The sequence below is a fragment of the Corapipo altera genome, unplaced genomic scaffold (assembly GCF_003945725.1).
Source record: "Corapipo altera isolate COAL_440 unplaced genomic scaffold, ASM394572v1 112, whole genome shotgun sequence".
NCBI lineage: Eukaryota > Metazoa > Chordata > Aves > Passeriformes > Pipridae > Corapipo > Corapipo altera.
Genome location: NW_020884899.1, coordinates 5,741,849 through 5,761,521, shown reverse-complemented (window position 1 = coordinate 5,761,521; position 19,673 = coordinate 5,741,849). Strand labels below are relative to the sequence as shown.

Sequence of the window (19,673 nt, the reverse complement as noted above, 5' to 3'; positions counted from 1 at the left end):
GGCCCAGGTAGGACCCTTCTAGCAACCCCTGAGCAGATCCTGCTGGTTACCTGAGCTCACATTCCATAAGCACAGATGCCTGGAATCGCAATGCAGAGTTTGTGGAGGACTTGGGCTGGAAGCCTGCTGTGTGAGGGTGACTTCCAGGCATATTGCATTTTTGTGTCAGGGTATTACAAGGTTATCAGTTGCTGAGACTGATAATCTGATAGGCTACTACATAGGGGCTGCTGAACTTTGTGAGTGGTTCTCTTCAATGTAACACATCTCTGAGACAAAGGACTTCTAATGTTTGGGTACTTTCCTTTAGTTTTTAATCTAAAATATGTCATGTCCAACTTAAACCCATGTTTTCTTCTTGGAGAGTAATTTTATTGAAAAAGCTACAGTTTCTCTCATGTTAATTGTTCAGATATATCATTTTTACAGTGGCAGAGACATGGAGATCATTGTCTGAAGCAAACCTGCACAGCCCCACTGAAAATACATAAACCTGTTAGACAGAAGGAATATATGAACAAATGTAGCAAGACCCACTGTCTGGGAATTGCCTGACTCCACAAAAGTGTGTCATAGTGGAGTGACTTTTACCTCAGCTGGCTCATAGCCTATTCATGAATTAATGATTGCAAAGACAAAGCTGTAGTTGTAGGCAGTACCATTCATACTTTGGCCTCGGGGAGATTTGAAGTGTCTGGTTGCTGTGAACCCATGTGAGGGCTTGTTGTCCACTCCTTCTGCATGCTGGTAGTAGAAGACTGCTCTAGAAACATACTTTTCTCTTGAAAGACATCAACTGTAAGATCTACTCTCAGTCTACTCCTGGGCTGCAAATACTCTTTTGTTAGTCTGCCAGTGTTGTCTGCACGATAAGATTTTTTGGTACCTTTCTAGAAATAGTAGTTGTGTAAGTTCCTCAGCTGGGATAAGGTGACCCACCCAACACCACAGCTGTCCACATGGCATGGGGCTTTTGCTAACATGGCAGGAGTGTGCACTGAAAAGAGTATTACAGCAGCTGAAGACCTCTCGGTTGCTTTGGTTGCTTGAGCCCTGTTCTAACACTGTTCTTCAGCTCCACAATGTGACTTCCCCTAGACTGGACTCATGTAACATATATTAGGATGGTATCTCTGGTTCTTCAGACTGGGAAAAGAGGAAAAGGGATATATTCTCTGTATGCCATTAGTCATCCTGCTTTCTCCCCATCACTCACTGACACACTCCTTTTATTGCCTTGGAGAAGGTCTCTGGCAGGCATTACCCTGAGCAGCATTAGCTTTTCACACACTTGGCCATCTTCATGAAAGTCGGTGTATCTCGTTATGCTGAGCCAGCTGGATCTGTGCAAAAGTTCAGAGGAGAGTTAAAGGTTGATCTTTAGGAGGCAGAAGGCTGCAGTCTTCCAGGTTAGGCATTTCTTAAGGAAGGTTTTGGCTGTAGTCAGAGCATGAGGGACCCAGTTTGCCATTTACAACTTTACACTCCTGAGTAGGAGCATCCTGACTCCAGGGACCTCATGGCCATGGAAGGTGTAGCAGAAACATTTAGGACACATCTAGTACTTCTAGCTCTTCCTTTTGTCCTTCACCTGTCCAGCAGCACAGTGATTAGGGGGTTTCCACCAGAAGAGGAGGCAGCACAGGCTCGTTGGCCAGCTGGCTGCAAAGTGAGTGGGTTGCAGCCCATCAGGAGGCTCCTGCTGATGCTTCTCACCTACTTGAGGAGAAGGATGAACATGCAGCACAAGGAGCCACTTGTGAGCTGTCTGAATCAGATCCATGGCTCTGCAAACTGCCTTCAAAATGTAGGGCTGACCTAAATAAGCTGGGCAAGTGAAGGGTGTGAGGAGAGCAATGTTACTGAGAGTTTGGGCAAATCTGATGTGCTCTTGGGGTTAACTCTGAAATCGGGTTCAAGGGGCATGTGCTGAGACAGCCCATTCCCCATCTCCAGTGCATCATGGACTCTGACCTGAAGCTGTCCCCCCTCCAGGCCCTTTTTCCTCTCAACCATCTCTAAAATGGCCAAAACCAGTCATCCTCTTGTCTGGCCTTGCCTGGGTCTACAGAAGGGAGGGAGGAGACGGAGAGCTCCGTGGGGCTGAGACCATTGGAAGGTGGGACTGCTGCTGTGGGTCTCTCATGTGAAGATCTGCAGCACACTCATAAATCCAATTATATAGTTGGGTGCCTTACAAGGTCTACATAAGGAAAACAGGAAGGTCTGAGGGTTGAGCCTTTGGTTAGTGTCAGTGAAGCATTACCTGTGACACTTATTCAACTACCAGACTGACTGATCTGGGTCTGGCTGGCACTTTTAAGCAATCAGTTACAAAATAATCCATAAATACCCCAAAACCCACAGGTGGAGGGGCCAGGTCAGTGAATGGATTTGCTGGAGCAAGCAAATATTAAAACTTTTATAGCAACACATAAATTCTCAGTGGTGACAAAGTCCCTGTACAGTGGGTTTGACCATGGGTTACTGGGCAGGGTCAATTTTTACTGAAGTGGCTCCCTCATAGTTATAAAATAACCAGAAATAACTGTTGAGTGTGGAGCCAAGGTATATGGGTTGTCTTGAAGGTCAAGTGAGATATCAAGCACTGAGATGATATGGAGGGAACACGGGGGACAGAGTGGTTGAACCCACATTTATGTGAATTTGGAGCAAGAATCTGTGCTTGTGTGAAAGCAAAACTGAGTGTTTAATCCAGCCTCTGCATTCTGTGTTTCACTGGTGGAGGGGAGAGAAAAGCCCTTCTCATGTATTTCAGAGGTTTTACAGCAAGAGGGGCTGTGAACACTCATTAGCACTCTTCAGCACAGCCTGGGGGAGATAACTCAGAAGTTTTGCAGAAGAATAAACCTCTGCAAGAAGTTCAAATGGGAAAGTGAGGTGACTGCAGAGCTGCAAGTGGAGAAAAGCAAGAGGGGACAGCACTGGTTTGGTCATGGTAATGGCTTGGGACAAGGCCAGAACAATCTGCTAGCACCAGAGGAATCTACAGCCCTGTTGCTTCCCAGAGTCCTGAAAGCAGAAGACTCCAAAAGAAGATCTCAGCATGAAAAAGCAGGTACAAGGGTCTTCTGATAGCCAGAGGAGTCTGGGGATGCTGGCGGGGTGAACAGAGACTTGATTTGACCTTCTGGACGTTTTAGGCTGGTGAAACTGCTATTGGGTGTTACAGGACACTTGGAATGTTGTTAAACATTTGTAAAGAGCCTCTGGGGGGGATGGCTTGATGATGTGGGTGTCCATGTGATGGTAGTGGGGCCATGACAGGCCAGGCCATCAACATAAAAAAGTCCTCATTACACTGTAGAATTTCTATCCCATATCTCAACCATGGACACAGCAGGCTGTGGAAGTTACTTTCTGAGTCTTGGGAATTTCTCCACCTACTTTAGACACTGAAAGAGAAGACGGAGAAGATCTTCCTCACAGGTTTAACTCATGCTGTTGACATCCATTGCAGAAGACCTGGTTTATTGAGAAGGTGAAATTCAGGTGGCAAATGGGTACTGTGCCCCAGAGCATGACCTTCAGCAGCTGCTTTCCCTGTTTGTGCCTGTGTTTATTCGGATAGGAAGAGGAGTCCGGGCCCATCTGTCCCTGTGTGTTCCTGCAGCACTTAGTGCTGACAGATGAAATGTAGCTGTAATGCCAAAAAAAAAAACCCCACAACATTTCAAGCTTCCAAACACATGATAGATGAGAAAATCATGGCAAGAGCCCAGCAAGTGTTGCAGGGTAATGCAAGCTGCCTGGATCCCATCTGACCACACATGTCTTGAGGATGAATGTATATCTGGAAGCATTTAATACCAAGCTGTCTAAAAAATATGTTGCAACACTTATTTAATTTACAGGCTACTTCCAGCGTAAAATCCCAGTGGGGTTTAGATGGAAATTGCTGGTACCATCTGATAACGAGCTCGCCTGGAGAATGGCATGTGTCCTGTGCAGGGACTGCATTCCCGGTGGTGTGAGCCAACTGCTCTCTCTCATGGTTTTGCTGCTTCCCTCATGCCCAGCAGCATCGGGAAAAGTGCCACCAGCAGACTGATGGACAGGCACCTTCACGTGACTGGGATGTGGCTGCACAGTGATGATGACAGTCTGCAGGGGAAAGGAATAACTGCGGGAGTAGGTGGCATCTTTGCTCTGCCGCTGTTGAAAGACCAAGCTGTTGCAATGAGAAAAATCCAAGATGTTTTTAACTGAAACAAAGACTTATCCCTTTGCACCCCACACAGCCCCTGTCATGAGTTCTTGTTAAATTAGTTATCTGAAGGTCTGAATCAGGCTGTCCAAGATCAGCCATTGTCCCTGCAATTACCCTTTCTGCAGGAAGTAGGGCGGGATTAAAGAATGAGGTAACCTCTCTGCAGCTAGTCCTTGACTGTCTTTATTGCTCTGAGCGATACATCCCATGTGACCAGGTGTTTTTATTACTACCATGTCTCTAATATCTAGGATGGAAAGGGTAGTTTGTGGGAAGCTCTCTCAGGAATCACATTCTGGGAAGATCTGACTTGCTCTGGCACTGGGACACAGTAGCTCCAGAATCCCTGTTGCAGTCTCAGCCCAGCTCTCCAGCTCAGAAGCAGAGGAGCTGTGGCAGATGTGTGATGCAGGATGTGAGATGACACAGGATGCAGAATGCAGGATGCAGGATACGAGATATGGGGTGTGGGATGCAGAGATGTGGGATGATGCAGTATGCAGGATGTGGGATGTGGGATGCGGGATGTAGGATGCAGATTGTGGGCTGCAGGCTGGCTGGCCTGCCATGCAGTGCTGATCCACGTGGTTAGGGAAAATTGGGAGCTGGGCTGCCATGTGCGTTGTCATTTAGAAGAATGTGCTTTAGAGGGTCTTAGCACCAAAGAGAGCTCTGTGAGCAGATTTTATGTCGGGTTTGGGTACGTGGTCACAGAGGGAACCAGGCTCTGCTCCCTTCTCCTGAGAAGAAACCACAAGCACAACACGGAGAGAGTGATGAGAATGCTGCAGAGCACCTTTGCTTTTCCTCTTCAGATATGAAGAGGCAGATTTTTAGTGAATCCTAAAAGTCACAAGGGGGACAATGACTGAACAGAGTGAAGATGGGAGAAGTCAGGCGTTTCCATCCCAAGGCCAGGAACATTCACATGTCGAATGATCCAGCTGGGAAAGCAGCAATGCAGCTTTTCCTGTACCCCCGATTCAGTCCACTCCCAAAAACCAGACCAGAGGTACCCTGCCTGAGCTCTACACCTGACCAATCGCCTTCTTTGGGCATTTGGATTATGCAATAAAAACAGTGACCAGCTCTTAAAACCTCTGAAAATGCAGATTCCCCAGGTAACCAATGTCAGGACTTAAGAAGCCTTAGGCAGTGCTCTGTGCTATGTAATCTGTATCTACCTAAATTCAATTTAGCAGCTACCATTTATCTACATGAGGACTGTTATGCCAACTTCCCCTGGTTTGACCCCCTTTAACCTACACCCTTTCAGTGAGTATACCATGATTTCAGCCTTTGTTCTTGCTTATTGAATGCTCTTGCTTCAATGTTTCACATTTGAATGCCAAGGTCCACTTCTCTTTAGATGGTATTTTTTTCAAATCTTACCTTTAAAATAAAATCATATACAGTACAGAGATTTATGTAATTTGCTTCCAGGGACTTCAGTTATTTTGATTAAAATTTTTCTCATTTTGCACTTTAGATTATGCAATCTTGAAGTAAATGCTGTTGCCTTTATACTTAAATCTCTAAACATGGTTGAAGGACACTGTCTCATTTCATCTAGTGAAAGAGATGCAAGTGGAAAATTTTTGAGAAATATTTGTGTTTATGTATCCAAGTAGATATTTGCTTTGATTCCAACAGTAGGATATTATTGATTCATATTACCTTTTCAGTTTCTATACCTACAGAATACCCTTTAGAGAGATTGCTGCCTTTCAGTCATTTCCTCTCTTGGTTTTGTGCAATGCCTGTGCCTGCTCTTGTGCTTATGGACTCACATCCCATTTACTGCAGCAGTTTTTCAATTTATCAAGATAATTTTGTATCCTGATATGGCCCTCCAAAGAGCTTGTAGTGTCTCACAGTTTTATAACATTTCACGTTTTAATAAGCACACTCTATCTTTCTCCATTGCAAGGATAATTCCGATTTCAACTCAAGAGCTGCACCTCGTGTCTGAAGAGGGAACAGGCAGCTGGAGCACACAGGTGTTTTCCTGAGCTGCCCCAGCAGCACATCCCTGCAAATCCAGCATCTGCAGATGAGAGCTGTGTGAACTCAGCTGGTGTCTTACTGCACAGCAGCCTGCTCACAGTGCTGGAACCACAGCTGACATTACTGAGGTGATAACTGCAACAGCAGCATTTGGGATTTCACAGGTTTTTGTGTGATATTCTACCCCTATCTACAGTAGTGATTCCTGCAGAGGCAGAAAGCTCTCTGGTGTCCTCCAGTCTACCTCAAGCATGCAACTCTCCTAACTTTATTAGCTTAAAAAAATAAAAAATTAATTAAAAAAGGGGAGGGGGAACCCCTTCTAACGATCTGAACTTTAACTGAAGATTTCTTATTGGACTCCTGTTAAGGAATTGCCCATGGAAGGAGATGCTGTGTTGGCTGTGACCAGAGACCCACGGGCAGTTGACTGGCCTGGCTGGACACCTCCAGGGTGATCTCTTGCTAATCATGACCTTTCTCCCTATCTCCCATTTCTAAAGGCATTTTACATTGCATTTGTGATGAAGCAGGCAAGCATCAGCAATATAAACAACACAGCTGCTGTTGCAGGAAAAATTATTGGTTTATTAAGACAAAAACTACAGAATATTGCAGAATTTCAGAGCCCAAACTGGAATCAGTGCTTTCAGTAAAATAGAGACACACTGAGTGTGAGAAGTGAGACAGAGGTCTGCCATGGGCTGTCCCTGCTGCAGGAGAGGAGGGCTGACCTCTAGGCACTGAGGAAGGTGCTGATGACGGAGCAGGGCTGGAAATGCTCACGGATTTGGACAGGACATGAGTGTGAAGGCAGGATTTGTTAAGAAGGAAGCTGGTGGGACCTGCAGATGTTCCCAGGCCAGGCCAGCCTTTATGGTAGGGCAAGGGGACAGACAGCACGCCTGGCTGCTCCAAGATCAGTGCTCTGGAGCAGATGGCAATGGGTCTGTGCAGTGTCATCCCAGCTACCTTAACCCAGCCTGGAAAGGGCTTTCAGCTGGTGGAAGAAGCCCAGAAATCAGGAACCCTCATCTCCAAATCCTGCCCTGCACTTTTGCCCCAGAGAAACGTTGTCCCACCATCTGCTTGGTCCCTCCCTCTGGTGAAGGCAGGATGTTTTCCAGCATCAGCGGATTTTCTTTAGATACAGGTGAATCCCATTCTTGGAGCGAAGAGTGATCCGAGTTATTTTGATGGGAGGATTGGCAGGGTCAGGCAAGAGCTCGAAGCGGAGCAGGGTCAGAGCCAGTGCCACCTTCAGCTCGTTCATGGCAAACTGCTGCCCGATGCAATTCCTGTGGTAGAACAGCAGCTCAGCCAACTCCACCTCACTGCTGGGCACACCAAACCCCTGGGGCCAATCCCAGACCCCTCACACAACCTTCTTCCCCTCTGCAGCTCAGGGAGAGCCCAGGCAGTGCTTTGGGTAGCGAAAGCAGGTGTATGGGGTGAGCAGGAGGAATCTAGGGAAGCAATGGGAGCTCAGGAATATGTGTTCAACGAGCATGGAGCAGGAGGGAGATGGGGAAGCCAAACAAGAGGCCAGAAGGGATGAGGTGGTGGGTTTCCAAGCAGGAAGGGTCTGCAATGTGTTTGTCTTGGCAGGTTGAGCACAGGGCAAAGGGAAGGACTGGGAGAAGGGGGAATCAAAGGGTGGGAGAGTGGGATAGGGCCTCTGCATCAAGAAGGAGAGCAGATGGGCTCAGAAAGCTGCAAGCTCCCCACACGATACCAGCAGGATGCTCCACAGCTTTGGGATGCAATTCTCTGTCCCCAAAAGGGGCATGGCAGTGTTGCCTTCCCAATTTTCCTGCTGGTATCAGAACCCCTCTGCAGCACAAATGCTTGTTATCTGCTCGTGAACTGTTTAACACTGCAGGACCAGGATTTCAGGTGGTGGTCTCTGCCCACTACTCCTTCAGTGCTCAATTCACTTTACCTCATTCCAGCAGAAAAAGGCAGAAAGGCGTGAGAGTGCCTGCCAGAGACATTCTCTGGGGAAAACCGGGAAGGGTCAAACACCTGAAAATGAAGAATATGCAGCGAGAAAAAGCGATTATTTAAGGAACATGGTACTGACTGGTATCTTCAGAAACGTGACACTCCTTAGTTTCTGAAGAACCCCTTGGAAAGAAAAGTCTGCTCTCCTGCTAACAGGTGAAGGGAACATGGGAAGAGGTACAGCACAAAGGGGAAAAACTATGAGACAGGCAAAAAAAAGCTCACCAAAGGATCTTTCCATATTGCAGGGTTCCTGTGAATGAGGTAAATGCTTACTGCAGCAACGGTGCCTGTAAAGCAATCAAGGAGGAGAAAAGGGCTCACCGACAAAGAAACTAAAGGGAAGGTTGCAGCATGCTCACCCAAAGGTCTGTCTAAATCACTGTAGTCTTATCTGTCAACTGGAAACTTATTTTGTCCTTGTATCAGAGAAAACTAAACATTGTATCAGAGAAAACAAAGCAGCCAACCAGTAGAAATGAGGAAGGCACCAGCAGCGTAGGCACATCGTTCCCCCAGCTGTGCCAAATCACAAAAACAAAACAGCAGCACAGGAAAATTCCTACATGCAACTTGGCATGGGACCAATTCATGTCCCCCTGCACCATTTGCTAAGAGGTAAACCATGAGCTTGTGCTCGGCCAGGAAGAGAAGGGGCTCGGCACAGGCACGGCTGCCCTACAGTGATGGTGGCAGGAAGGACATCATGGGGATGCTGCTGTACAGCCCAGACCTCAGTCTATCAACAGGACAACAACATCTGCACGGCCCTGTCTGAACATCTGTGCCTGCGAGGCCCACAGAGGCAGGACTGTCACCTTTGCTGTGCCACAGGAAGCGAGGATGCAGCTGATGTCTGAGAATGCAATTTTGTGAAGCGGGAATGGGATTTACGGACCTTCTGGCAAGGTGTTTCCATCAGGGAAGGTGACGGGTTTGCTGAGCTGCCGGGCCACACCAGGCACTGGTGGGTAAAGGCGAAGGCTCTCCTTGATGCACATGGTGCTGTAAGTCATCTTGCTCAGGTCCTCCCTGTCGGGGCAGAGGCAGGCTGAGCCCCACACTCCCCCCGCTGCCCCGCCCTGGGAGGCCCCTTGTACCACCCCTCTGAGAAGATCCCCTGGCAACAGACAGGGTGTACGGGGGACCCACAACATCCAACCAGAGGCTGCTGCAAGCTGGGGATGCCAGGACACCTCTGAACAACCTTAACGACCTCTGAACAAACTCAAGTGTGAAGTGACAGCGAAAGGTGAAAAGCCATGACTATGATGCTCTGTGGTGAGAAAACAGCAGAGAGCAAAGAGCAGTGCTGGTGGCCCAGGACTTGGTATGGCATCCAGAATGCCCCTCCCAGTGTGGCAGATTTAGCTGAAAGATGCAGTGTCTGCTCCATTCCGTGGAGCCCCTGTGCATGCAGCAACATTTAGCACCCCAGCTTCTGAGCTTTGAAGATATTGCTCACTTAGAAATGGCAGTGATAGGAAAAAAGTTACCAGCTGAGGAAATGTGCAACTTTACCACTGAATTGTCTGCCGGTCCCCCAGGATGCCCTGGATCTCCTCCCGGCACCGTGCCTGGTGCTCAGGGTGTGATGCCAGGCAGTAGAAGAGCCAGGAGATCCCACTGGCTGTGGTATCGTGGCCCTCAAACATGAATGTGTCCACCTCGGCACGCAGGTCCTCGTTGGACAGTCCAGCTCCATTCTCATCCTAACAGAGCAGAGACACTCTCAGTGTCCCATATATATAAAATTTATATATATTACATATAATATATAATACTTAGATTATATATATTATAGTGACACACACACATGTATAATATATATATATGTAATAGATAAATATATAAACATATATATGTATATATATAAAAAAATGTCCCAGAGGGACTATTATATTCTTTCAGCTATTGCAAAGGGGTATGATGATGCCCATGGGATACATACAAATGAAATCAGTATCTGTTTGCACTGAGTTCAGGGTCCCTTTCCCTTCACTTATAAATCTCTTTATCCTCCTACATTAAACTACCAGGACTACAAAATCTCTCTGCATGTTGTACTCCTAAAAAGACGCTACCAACATTTCAGTGATGGAAAATTGAATCACCTTGGCCCCTCCTCAACTGGGTAGGACTGGATTAATTTTTTTAATGGTTTGTGCCATCCTGAGGGTCTCTGGTGGTTTGTGGCACTCCTGTAAAGACTGACTGGCTTTTGCACCCTGTGCCATGCCACACACACTCTCCTCATCACTCACTTTGGCACACAGCAGAATGTCCAAGAAGTCCAAATGTCTCTTCTTCTGGATCTTTTCAAATTCCCGTTCATCTTTTAGGGATTCCTTTCTCTCGCGGATCACCTTGTCTGGGGGAGAAAGAGTTAAAGGTTCAGCAGGGAAGGAGGTGCCAAGCTGCAAAATCATCCTTCAAATGCAAAGCTCACCCAAGGGGGTGACCACTGCTCAGTTCACTATGCATTTAACACGTGCTTCTGCATCCCAGGCAGTTCGGCATTTTGAGCAGCATGGCAACAAATGCCATGCACGTAGCCATCCTTTCCTGCAAACTTCTTTGTCCCCCACAGGCTTCTCAGCCTATTTTACACACCCTTAATGCATTAAAGCCACACTGGACTTGGAAAAGAAAATCATTCCTTGCATTGGTGTTGCCTGCAGTGCCCACCCCTTGTCTCACCAGTGTCTGCTCATTTAGCAGGAGCGTTCCCAGAGGGGAATTCCTCTGTTACTCCAGTTTAGTAACCCAGGAGCTGTGAAACCTCCTCGCTTCATGCCTAGATCAGGCCACTGCTCCAAGCTGGTGGACCCCAGACCTGAACCTCCGGGCAGGATCACTGCATGGGCAAGGAGGTAACTTATTTGCCTCTGGTCAGCCATCACTTACCCTGCTTGAAAGCTTTGGGAGAGGATGAAGGCAGGGAGTACCTGTGTGGTCATGAGCAATCCGGCAGGCCTTCCTGAACCGAAATCCCTGGGGGCTGAGCCAGTAAATGATGTCGTTGTGGTAGGGGAAGATGCGGAGGCGTCGATCCACCATGTAGCAGAGGTCGTAAACAGCCTGGATGTAGGTGTTTTCCCTGGGGAGAGGGGAATGGTGGGTGCCTGTAAATTTGGGAGCACTGTGACAAGGAGTTTGCCCATTTCCCTTCTGAGCTGCAAACTTCCTGCCAGGGTTTGGGGCAGCCAGCACTGACCTGTTGGTCTGGCAGTCGCTGTGACAACTGAAGGCACATTTCATGATGCTATCGAGAGTCATCAAGCTGACATGCTCAAAGAGCTCCACTGATTTTCCATCTGTGATCAGCTTTTCCCATTTATCCTAAGACACAAAGGAGACAGAAATGAGAAGGCAAGGGTCAGTTCTGCATGATCTGCAGTCATACTCTAGTTAAATGAGTGCTCAGATAGGGATACATCTCGGAAAAATGGGGGAAAAAAAGAAGTGGATCTCTTAGCTGCCATCAAAATCCTGGAGAAGAGAAGCCAAGAGTGGGATGGTTAATACAACATGTGCCTCAGGCAACTGCTATTGTTGGATCAGGGGAGTGGTGAGTGCTGGTACACCCTACCCTGGGGCTAGGGCACCTTAGAGAAGCCCAGGCCAGATGCATTTCTGGGTGATGGGGTGTGCTACCAAAGTCTTTCTTAGGATGCAGTGTGTTTTCTGCACAAGAGCAGCATATGTTGGCACTGGGCTTCACTGGGCCTGTTCTCAAGCACACGAGTTTGGTGCTCAAGGTGCAAACTTTGCACCAAGGTTTTTCTCTATCATACAATCCCTCTGCCACTGTGTTTTTCCAGCATGTAACATTGGAGGTCTCGCTCAACTCTTTCCATAGGGGATCCCTAGGGAAACTATAAATAGTGTCTCTGTTGCCCGGAGGACATGAGGTGATGTTGAATCCTCTGTCCGTTCGTGGCTGTAAGGAACCAGCGGACTTAAAAGCTGAGAAAGGGAGGAGAGGGAGGAGCACAGTCAGATCTGAGCCCCCACAGCATGAAACCAGGCTTATACGGACAGATGCACGTCCGAAGTACATACAACGATTGCCACCTGGTGGCACAGGCTCCCACAACAGGCACTTCCACACTGTCTGCAAGGAATTCTGAACTCCCAAGCACTTGTGTGCATTTTGAAAGACCTCCTGGCTCCTGGGTGCTCACTGAGACAGCAGAAGGGATCCGGCCAGGATCCATTTGATGCTGGGGAGGCTACAGTGAGGGAAGCAAACGAAAAGGAATAGATCCAGCACCCAGATTCCTGCCAGTTCACGTGTACAAAGACTGGTGCCCTTTGCCTGTAATTCCTACTGGTTTCCATTGTGTCCAGCACCAGTGGATGGAAGAACAGTGCAGTTTCACTGTGTATGAGGCAATGCAGGGATTGCAATCCAGTCATGGGTACACTGACAACAAATAATACCCTTTAATTTTGGTGACAGCATACCTCTCCTCCAACTTTCATATTTTCAGGATTTATTATGAACATTTATTTACTTAAATTCCTCATTTACAAAAAACACCTTAAAAGAAGTTGCAGTTGGGACTGAGACCATGCACAGTTTAAGGATGGCAGCAACATTAATCCTCAAATCTCAGCCACAGATCCCAAGGCAGTACCAGAGACATTGCACTGTAGGGAGGCTCAACCTGCCCATTCCTTCCAGCTCATGGGCAGGGATTTGTGGCGACTCAGAAAGACTGACAGTCAGGGCATAGTGTATCCTTACAAATACCAGGTAAAGAAAACCCTGCTCCAGCATTTACCTGCTAACCAGTCATGATCAGGGAAAACAGGGTAGAGAGAGGAGCATCAGATGTGAGTCCTACCAGCATCACGTTAGTAGACTCTGCCATCAGGGCCACGTATGGTTTCAAGACGTCGTAATGAAACCCTGGAGTCAGGAGTTTTCGATGTTGGTGCCATTTTGGCCCATGTAAGATCAGCAACCCGTTCCCTGGGGAAACACAGGCAAGGCATGTTTTGCTGGGCACAAGCAGGCTGCTTTCACCTGCCTGCAGACACAGCCCTGGCCTGCAAAGAGCATGATTAAATTTGCTGTCTGTGCTGTTGCCATCAACTCCATGGTTGCCAGAGCTGATGAAAGCCCTGCACACCAAAATTACACAGAGCTGCCTCTGAAAAGAAACACCAACAGTGCTGGAGCAGAGAAGTTCAGAACAGATGTGTTTTTGATCAGTCCTCTACTGAATCTAAGCTTCTCCCATCACCACCCTTTGCTATCTATGGACACGTAAGTGGTTCTCATTTATACATGTTGGCTATGCCTGAACTTTCCTTCCCTGAAAATAAAGAAATAGCACTGTTTAGCACCTTTTCCAATAAATGTAATAATTTCAGGGAGCTTTTGGCTATAACTCCATCAAGGAACAAGCACAGTGCTGTTTATTTATAACATATTTCTGACTAACCTCAAAATCATTCCTGGTAGGCAAAGCCCTGGGAATACATACCAATCCATGGGATAAGGTGTTTATAACTGATGTTATCCTTGGGATCTGTGAAAAAAAAACCATAAAGAGAAAATGGTAAACATTTCAGTAGCATCAACCCACAGATTTACACCTGAAAGTTCCCTTTGGGCTCTCACTTTTGCTTGGGTATGAAGCAAAATTGGTGGCATCCCTGCAGAACTCATCAGTATTTCACCACAAAACAAGTCTGTCTATGCCAGCTGCAATAAACACATATAAAAGCAGATGCTCACACCAGAAAAAAACAGAATGTTGATAGTCCAAAGTCTGTGCAGGGTGATAAATGATTAACCCTCCCAGACAGCACTTCTGTGACGTGCACTATTGAGACACGTTGTCTCAATGCACTAAAGATACTTCTCTGCAGTAGGAGCCAGGACTCTGAGGTGAGAAAAAAGCTCCCAAGTGTCTTCTTCTTGCTGGGGTCAGGCACCAAATGGATACCTTTTCAAGGAGCACTTGAGGAAGTGTGATTTCCCAGCAATGGATTTGGAGGGTCCATGATCAGCCCTGCAGCCCTGCGCTGAAGCACCCAGGGCAAGGCATGAAGGAGGAGTATCTCTCCATGCCTTTAGATGATTTCTGCAAGAAAACCTCTCTGTGAAACCCTACCTTGATGTGAATTTTGGGGCTGCCATGGGAAATATGCAGGCTGTGGTTGCTGCTCCACAGCTGAATGCATCATCACTCACCATCTCTGCCCAGCAGAACCTTGGCATAGTCGGGATTGGTGACAACCAGGAATGCTGAGAAACTCCCAAACCACATAGGGTGAGCATGTTGGTACTTCTGTGCCCAGATCTCTACCTTTTCCAGCACCTCTTCCTCCTTGAGAAACTAATTGTGGAGAAGTAAAAACAGAAAGAATACACAGATTTGGAGGGAAAAAAAATAAACAGTCTCCCAATACACTGTCTTAAAAGTTCAAGGTCTTTCTGATCACAAAACCAGATAAAGGAGAACAAGGTGTTGTTCCTTTGAGTTTGTAGAACATGAGAAGTAGAGATGCTTGTTACTTTTAAAGCTCATATAAAATAATTCCTCCTTATCACTTGACCCTAACACAGAGAACATCCTTAGGGAAAGTGGTGGTGCCTACCAGCCCACATATATTATCTGCTCTTTTTCCGTGGCCACCGCAAAGAAGACTCAGATTTGCCCCAGAGAGCATCTGCATTTTGTGGTGGGCAAATAAATTCTCACTTGCACATGGCAGAGCAATTAGCACCCTGCAGTTGTGATAAAATACAGCAGCACCTCTAAAGCAGCAAACAGCATCACTGCTGTGTCTGCCCAGTGCAGTGATGCCTCCTGACTGGGAAACCCAGGCCACAGCTTCCTCCAGCCATTTAGGTGGAGAAGAAGGCCAATGTCCAAGCAAAATCCAACAGAATGAGTCCAAAGTCACTGATGGAGTGTACAGACAAGGGAACGTTGGTTAATGACGTTAGATTAAGCATTATTGATTTCCAGGAGTTGAATTTATAGGTGATGAAGAGCTAATGCTCCCAGAAAGATTTATCTCCAGTCTTGGAAGCTGCAATGTGAGGAGTAACATGAGGACCAGCATTCATATCAGCAGCACTGGAAAGTTCACTCAAAAGTGATCACCACTTTATTGCTTTTACAGCCTGTGTTGTTGTATATTAAATGAGCAATAGATAAAGAACAAGGGGAAAGATCAGTGGAAGGATCCACAGTCACAGGCAGATTAAAAAAATCACAGAGACAAAGCCATGTAAGAATTCTTTTTGCTTTGAGCAGAAACTACTCTGGGCCGATATGCAGGGGGAAGGATTTTGGGAAGCTGACACAGCTGCTACTGCTTTTACTTGAAGCCTGAAGATTAATTAAATAAGTATACTCGTGCAGAAATCAGCCTCAAAGTCACCCTATTGACTGAATTAAGTGAATATTTGCTCAGTCGCTTTGGTGCTGAGTTAGCTCAGCTTTTAATCTGGCTGGTGTTTCTCAACCCGGGACATGGACTGTACTCCAGTGATCACCCACATCAAATAATCAGTCACGTGTGGCTTGTCTTGGAAAGGATACTCAGGAGTGCCAGGGTCTCTGCCAGGGCACTGCACAGGCTGTGTGGGGACACATCCAGATTCGTGCTCTAAGGTTACGCTTCCTCATGAGCTGGGGGGGGTCCCTGCAGTACATCCTGTGTGTGTCCCACGTTCAGCAGAATGATGAACCACATCCAGTTATCGTTTGTGACACGAGGCTCACCTTCAGTTTCTTTAGCTCAAGTTCAAGATTTTGAACTTAATAAAGAGAACCATCAATTTCTCTGGTTGTGGGGATCAAGTCTGGGATAAAAGGAGGCAGCCCTGCCCAGCACCCACCCCTTCAGTAATGCCAGCAGAAGCAAGGCTTGGCAAGGTGCCTTTAGGTGAGCGATGCTTAAACATGTAAAAGTCCCTTTGACAGGGCTGCTTGTGTTTCCTCCCATCATGAATCACAGAAAGCATAAATGGAAGTGACTTGGGAGATGCTGAGCAAATCTTGCTGGCAGAAGTCCTAATGCTAGAAGCCTTTGCATCCAACCTTGTTTTTGGAACAGTGGCCTCAGTGTGTGCTATAAAGAACCATCCCTGTGCTGGCAGAGAGTGGAGTGGGTTTATCTGAGAGGAGAGGTTACCTCCAAGGTTAGTAACCTGCTGCACCAAGCACTCCTGGAGCAGAGGGTGTAAAGTCCTGGAAGCTGCAGAGGAACAGGAATGGAAAGCTCCTGCTTCCTAATCAGGGCTTCAGATATCAGGCTCTGCATGAAAGACCATCACTTCTTCCTCTCTTGTAAGCTTGAAAAGAAAAGTGTAACCTCCACTTGTGTCCAAGGAAGAAAGATAATTGCCTGATCTCATGCTGAAATGCAAGTTTTGAAATGGATCCAACAATAAAAGCATCTGGGAAGAGGTTTAAAAGCACTTTTAATGGCTATGCACCGATAGCAAGTGAAAGAGAACACACAGGAGCTGAAATCTGAGCACAAAGCTGCACTGTGCACAGCCAGAACCGGCTGACATCTCCCCACAGGGCACAAGTGGGCTGCCGAGGGACTGACAACCCCCTGCTCTCCTCTAACTTCCCACTAACCCTGACCAGGGGAAGTCAGTTTGTCCAGCTCACAGCTGGCAGTCTGGGTTTTAGTTAAGTTGTGCTTCTGTAGTGAGACTGAACAGGTCTACACAACCTCTCCTGATATTTTAATGTCATTTCTATTGTGTGGTTTGGATAAGCAAAGACTAATACTGTTTCAAAGCAGAAAATGCTTTAAAACAAAGTCATGCAATCCCAGGAGATCCACCCAATCCATGACTAACATATTTGAGATTCTGAACTGACTTGAATCAAAACTGTCAAATAATCACTTAAATCAACAGAACAGGAAATGTTAATGCTCTCCCTGAGTACAGATCACAGGTCCTCCTCTGAGGTGCATGCAAACTTTGTATTCAGCATGTGCCCAGAGCACTGCCAGTTTCCTTCCTGGCTCAATGAACTGTTGGACTCTGGGGAATTCAGCAGCATTTAATCAACAAATTACTAAATTCACAAAAGAGAAATTCTTCAAAAAATACTGAGGTAAAGGTTGAGCCGTGAACAACCTGGCCATGATGGGAGCAAGCAGGCAGTACAGATGGTTATATCCACTTCTAGGATAAATAGTCACAACTAACAAACATTATTTAATTGCAGTTTTAAAGTCTAACTGGCAGTGTAACAAAGCCCTGAACTGGCCCATCTTCATGCTTACATTGCCAAAAGACTGACTGTTCCGTCCAGCATGGCAAAACTGGGGCTGCCATGGCATGGGGACAAGCATCAGGAGGTCCCCTCCTGATTTCCCAGATAGTTTTCAGTATCTGGGAGTGAGTCACTCACTCAGTTATTTAATGAGCCACAGATTTGGCCAGGGCAGGACATCAGCAGAGTCCAGCAGAAGTCAGGCTGATTTTAAGCAGCCTTTAGCATGTATGGAAAAGCCTTTTGCATCAAGGAAGTTCAGCTACTCCTCATGAAGTTGCCAATGAGTTTTGGCAATCTGTTTGTCAAGGCAGACAGGTGATCCATGTTAGCAAGTCATCCATGCCACCAGTACCCAGAATAAGGCTCGCCTATGTATGTGGATTTAATTAGTAATGACTTAAATGCAACCTTAACAGGATGGATGCAATACCCAGGATGTGTTTTGGGGCTTAAACGTGATTCACAGCGATCAATGCCCTGTCTGGTTCACCTGGCTGTGAGGCTGATGGAAGCTGGCAAGGGACAGAAGGTGCCTCTGGATGCCGGGAGCAGCGTGCATCTGCTCAGCATCGCAGCAGCTCGGCGCCGCAGGGACAGCTGCACGGCCCTGCCCTGGCTTTCAGAGGAGCAGAGAGGTGACAGTGCAGCCTGCCCCGGGACAGAGCGATGCAGCTCTGCTGCCTCCAGCACCAACGCCAGGTCACACCCCGGGATGAACTTGCCCTTGCCACACTGTATTACCGCTTTCTTTGCCTGCGAGCCAGCCACCACCCCTTTCCACCGTGCAGCCTGCAGCAGCCTGGGTGAGCCGCGCTCTCTAAGCATCGCAGGCGGAGAAAGCAGTTTGAATGGCTGATAAAAGGGATGCCCATCTCCCACTCACATCCCGACTGGGAGAAGCAATTCTCCCAGACCGCAGGGACAAGTCCCACCAGCATCCCACCCCACCTAACCCTGGGGGAGACTGCTCCCCGCACTCCTCCTTCCCGCCGGCAGCGTAGCCCCGGCTCTGCCCCACCTCGTGGACGTGGCCGAAGAGCCAGTGTGTCGGGTGCCCGGGGAAGGCGGCCAGCGCCCGGAGCAGCTCCCGCCGCCGGTGGTACAGCTGGATGGCCTTCAGCAGCACGCAGGTCAGGCAGAACACCGCGGCCAGGTGTAGCACCCTGGAGACATCCACGCCCAGCCACAGGAGCTTCATCGCCGCGCTGAGAGCCGCCGCCGCCGCTGCCTCCCGTGTCCCCACGGCCCCGGCGGCGCCAGCCAATGCGGGGCGGAGAGGCAGGTCCAGAGTCCGAGCGGCTGCCAAATCACGGCAGCGCTTGTTGGGAGGGGAGGCAAGGCAAAGCAAAGGGAGCATCCCGCGGGAACGCCGCCACACCGGCTGGGAAGCGCTGCCCTCCCTGATGCCTCGCCGCTGGCACCGGCTCGCTCCTGGCCGGGAATGCGGGCTGAGGAGAGAGGAAAAGACCATACCCTGGGATTTTTCCCCCCGAGGTCTTCATCACATCTTCCTATCTCAGAAGGTTTCACCTTTACCTCCCATCCCTCCCTCCCTCCCTCTCTCCCCGCTGCCGGCGCTGTGGAGCCGCATCCCAGAGCCGAACGGGACAGCATCTGCCCCGCAGGGAGAGCAGTGAATCGGCCACCGGGCCGGTCTGGCGATGCCTTGTGTAAGCCGAGGCACCGTGGCAGCTTTGGCACGGTTTTGGCACGGCTCTGTGGCAGGCGGAGGGCAGGCAGCTGCCGGGCAACGCCGCTTCCCTGCCACCGCTAACTCCGGCAGCGACTGCCCGCCGAGCCTGGGGGGGCGAGGGGACGGACCGGAACCGCTGCGGGCGGCACCAGCCGGGTGTCCGTCCCCAGCCGGGTGTCCGTCCCCAGCCGGGTGTCCGTCCCCAGCCGGGTGTCCGTCCCCAGCCCGGTGTCCGTCCCCAGCCGGGTGTCCGCCCCCAGCCCGGTGTCCGTCCCCAGCCGGGTGTCCGCCCCCAGCCGGGTGTCCGTCCCCAGCCCGGTGTCCGTCCCCAGCCCGGTGTCCGCCCCCGCCGCTCCTCGCCGCCCCTTCACGGCTCGTCCCACCCGCCGGGGGCGGGACTCGAACCCGCGGCCCTGCGCGCTCCGCGGCGCCGAGCGGGGCGGTCCCGCGGCGGCCAGTGGGA

At 48.8% G+C, this 19,673-nt stretch overlaps 1 protein-coding gene across 2 annotated transcripts; it reads right to left on the bottom strand.

Annotated features, from left to right (window-relative positions):
* Positions 1–6,803: 6,803 nt before the first annotated feature.
* LOC113949876 (cytochrome P450 4B1-like) lies at positions 6,804–18,778 on the bottom strand. 2 transcript variants are annotated; one of them, XM_027648973.1, is made up of 12 exons: positions 18,536–18,778; positions 14,454–14,598; positions 13,741–13,785; positions 13,096–13,223; positions 11,460–11,584; positions 11,191–11,342; positions 10,507–10,613; positions 9,764–9,954; positions 9,141–9,274; positions 8,468–8,532; positions 8,181–8,263; positions 6,804–7,536 (listed from the first exon to the last, which is right to left on the bottom strand). In XM_027648973.1, the coding sequence occupies exons 1-12, from the start codon at positions 18,713–18,715 to the stop codon at positions 7,368–7,370; spliced, it is 1,524 nt and encodes a 507-aa protein (XP_027504774.1). In that variant the 5' UTR covers positions 18,716–18,778; the 3' UTR covers positions 6,804–7,367. The 2 variants fall into 2 exon arrangements, with proteins under 2 accessions (XP_027504774.1, XP_027504775.1); XM_027648974.1 differs by lacking the exon at positions 18,536–18,778 and adding an exon at positions 14,933–15,368 and having other exon boundaries at positions 7,368–7,536.
* Between the last annotated feature and the right edge of the window lie 895 nt (positions 18,779–19,673).

Coding starts and splice junctions, on each gene's coding strand:
- LOC113949876 (XM_027648973.1), bottom strand. CDS start 18,715: ATGAAGCTCCTGTGGCTGGGCGTGGATGTCTCCAGGGTGCTACACCTG. Junction 13,786..14,453: donor GGTTCTGCTGGGCAGAGATG/GTGAGTGATGAT, acceptor TTTTTTTCACAG/ATCCCAAGGATAACATCAGT. Junction 10,614..11,190: donor GATTGCTCATGACCACACAG/GTACTCCCTGCC, acceptor TTTCTCCCCCAG/ACAAGGTGATCCGCGAGAGA.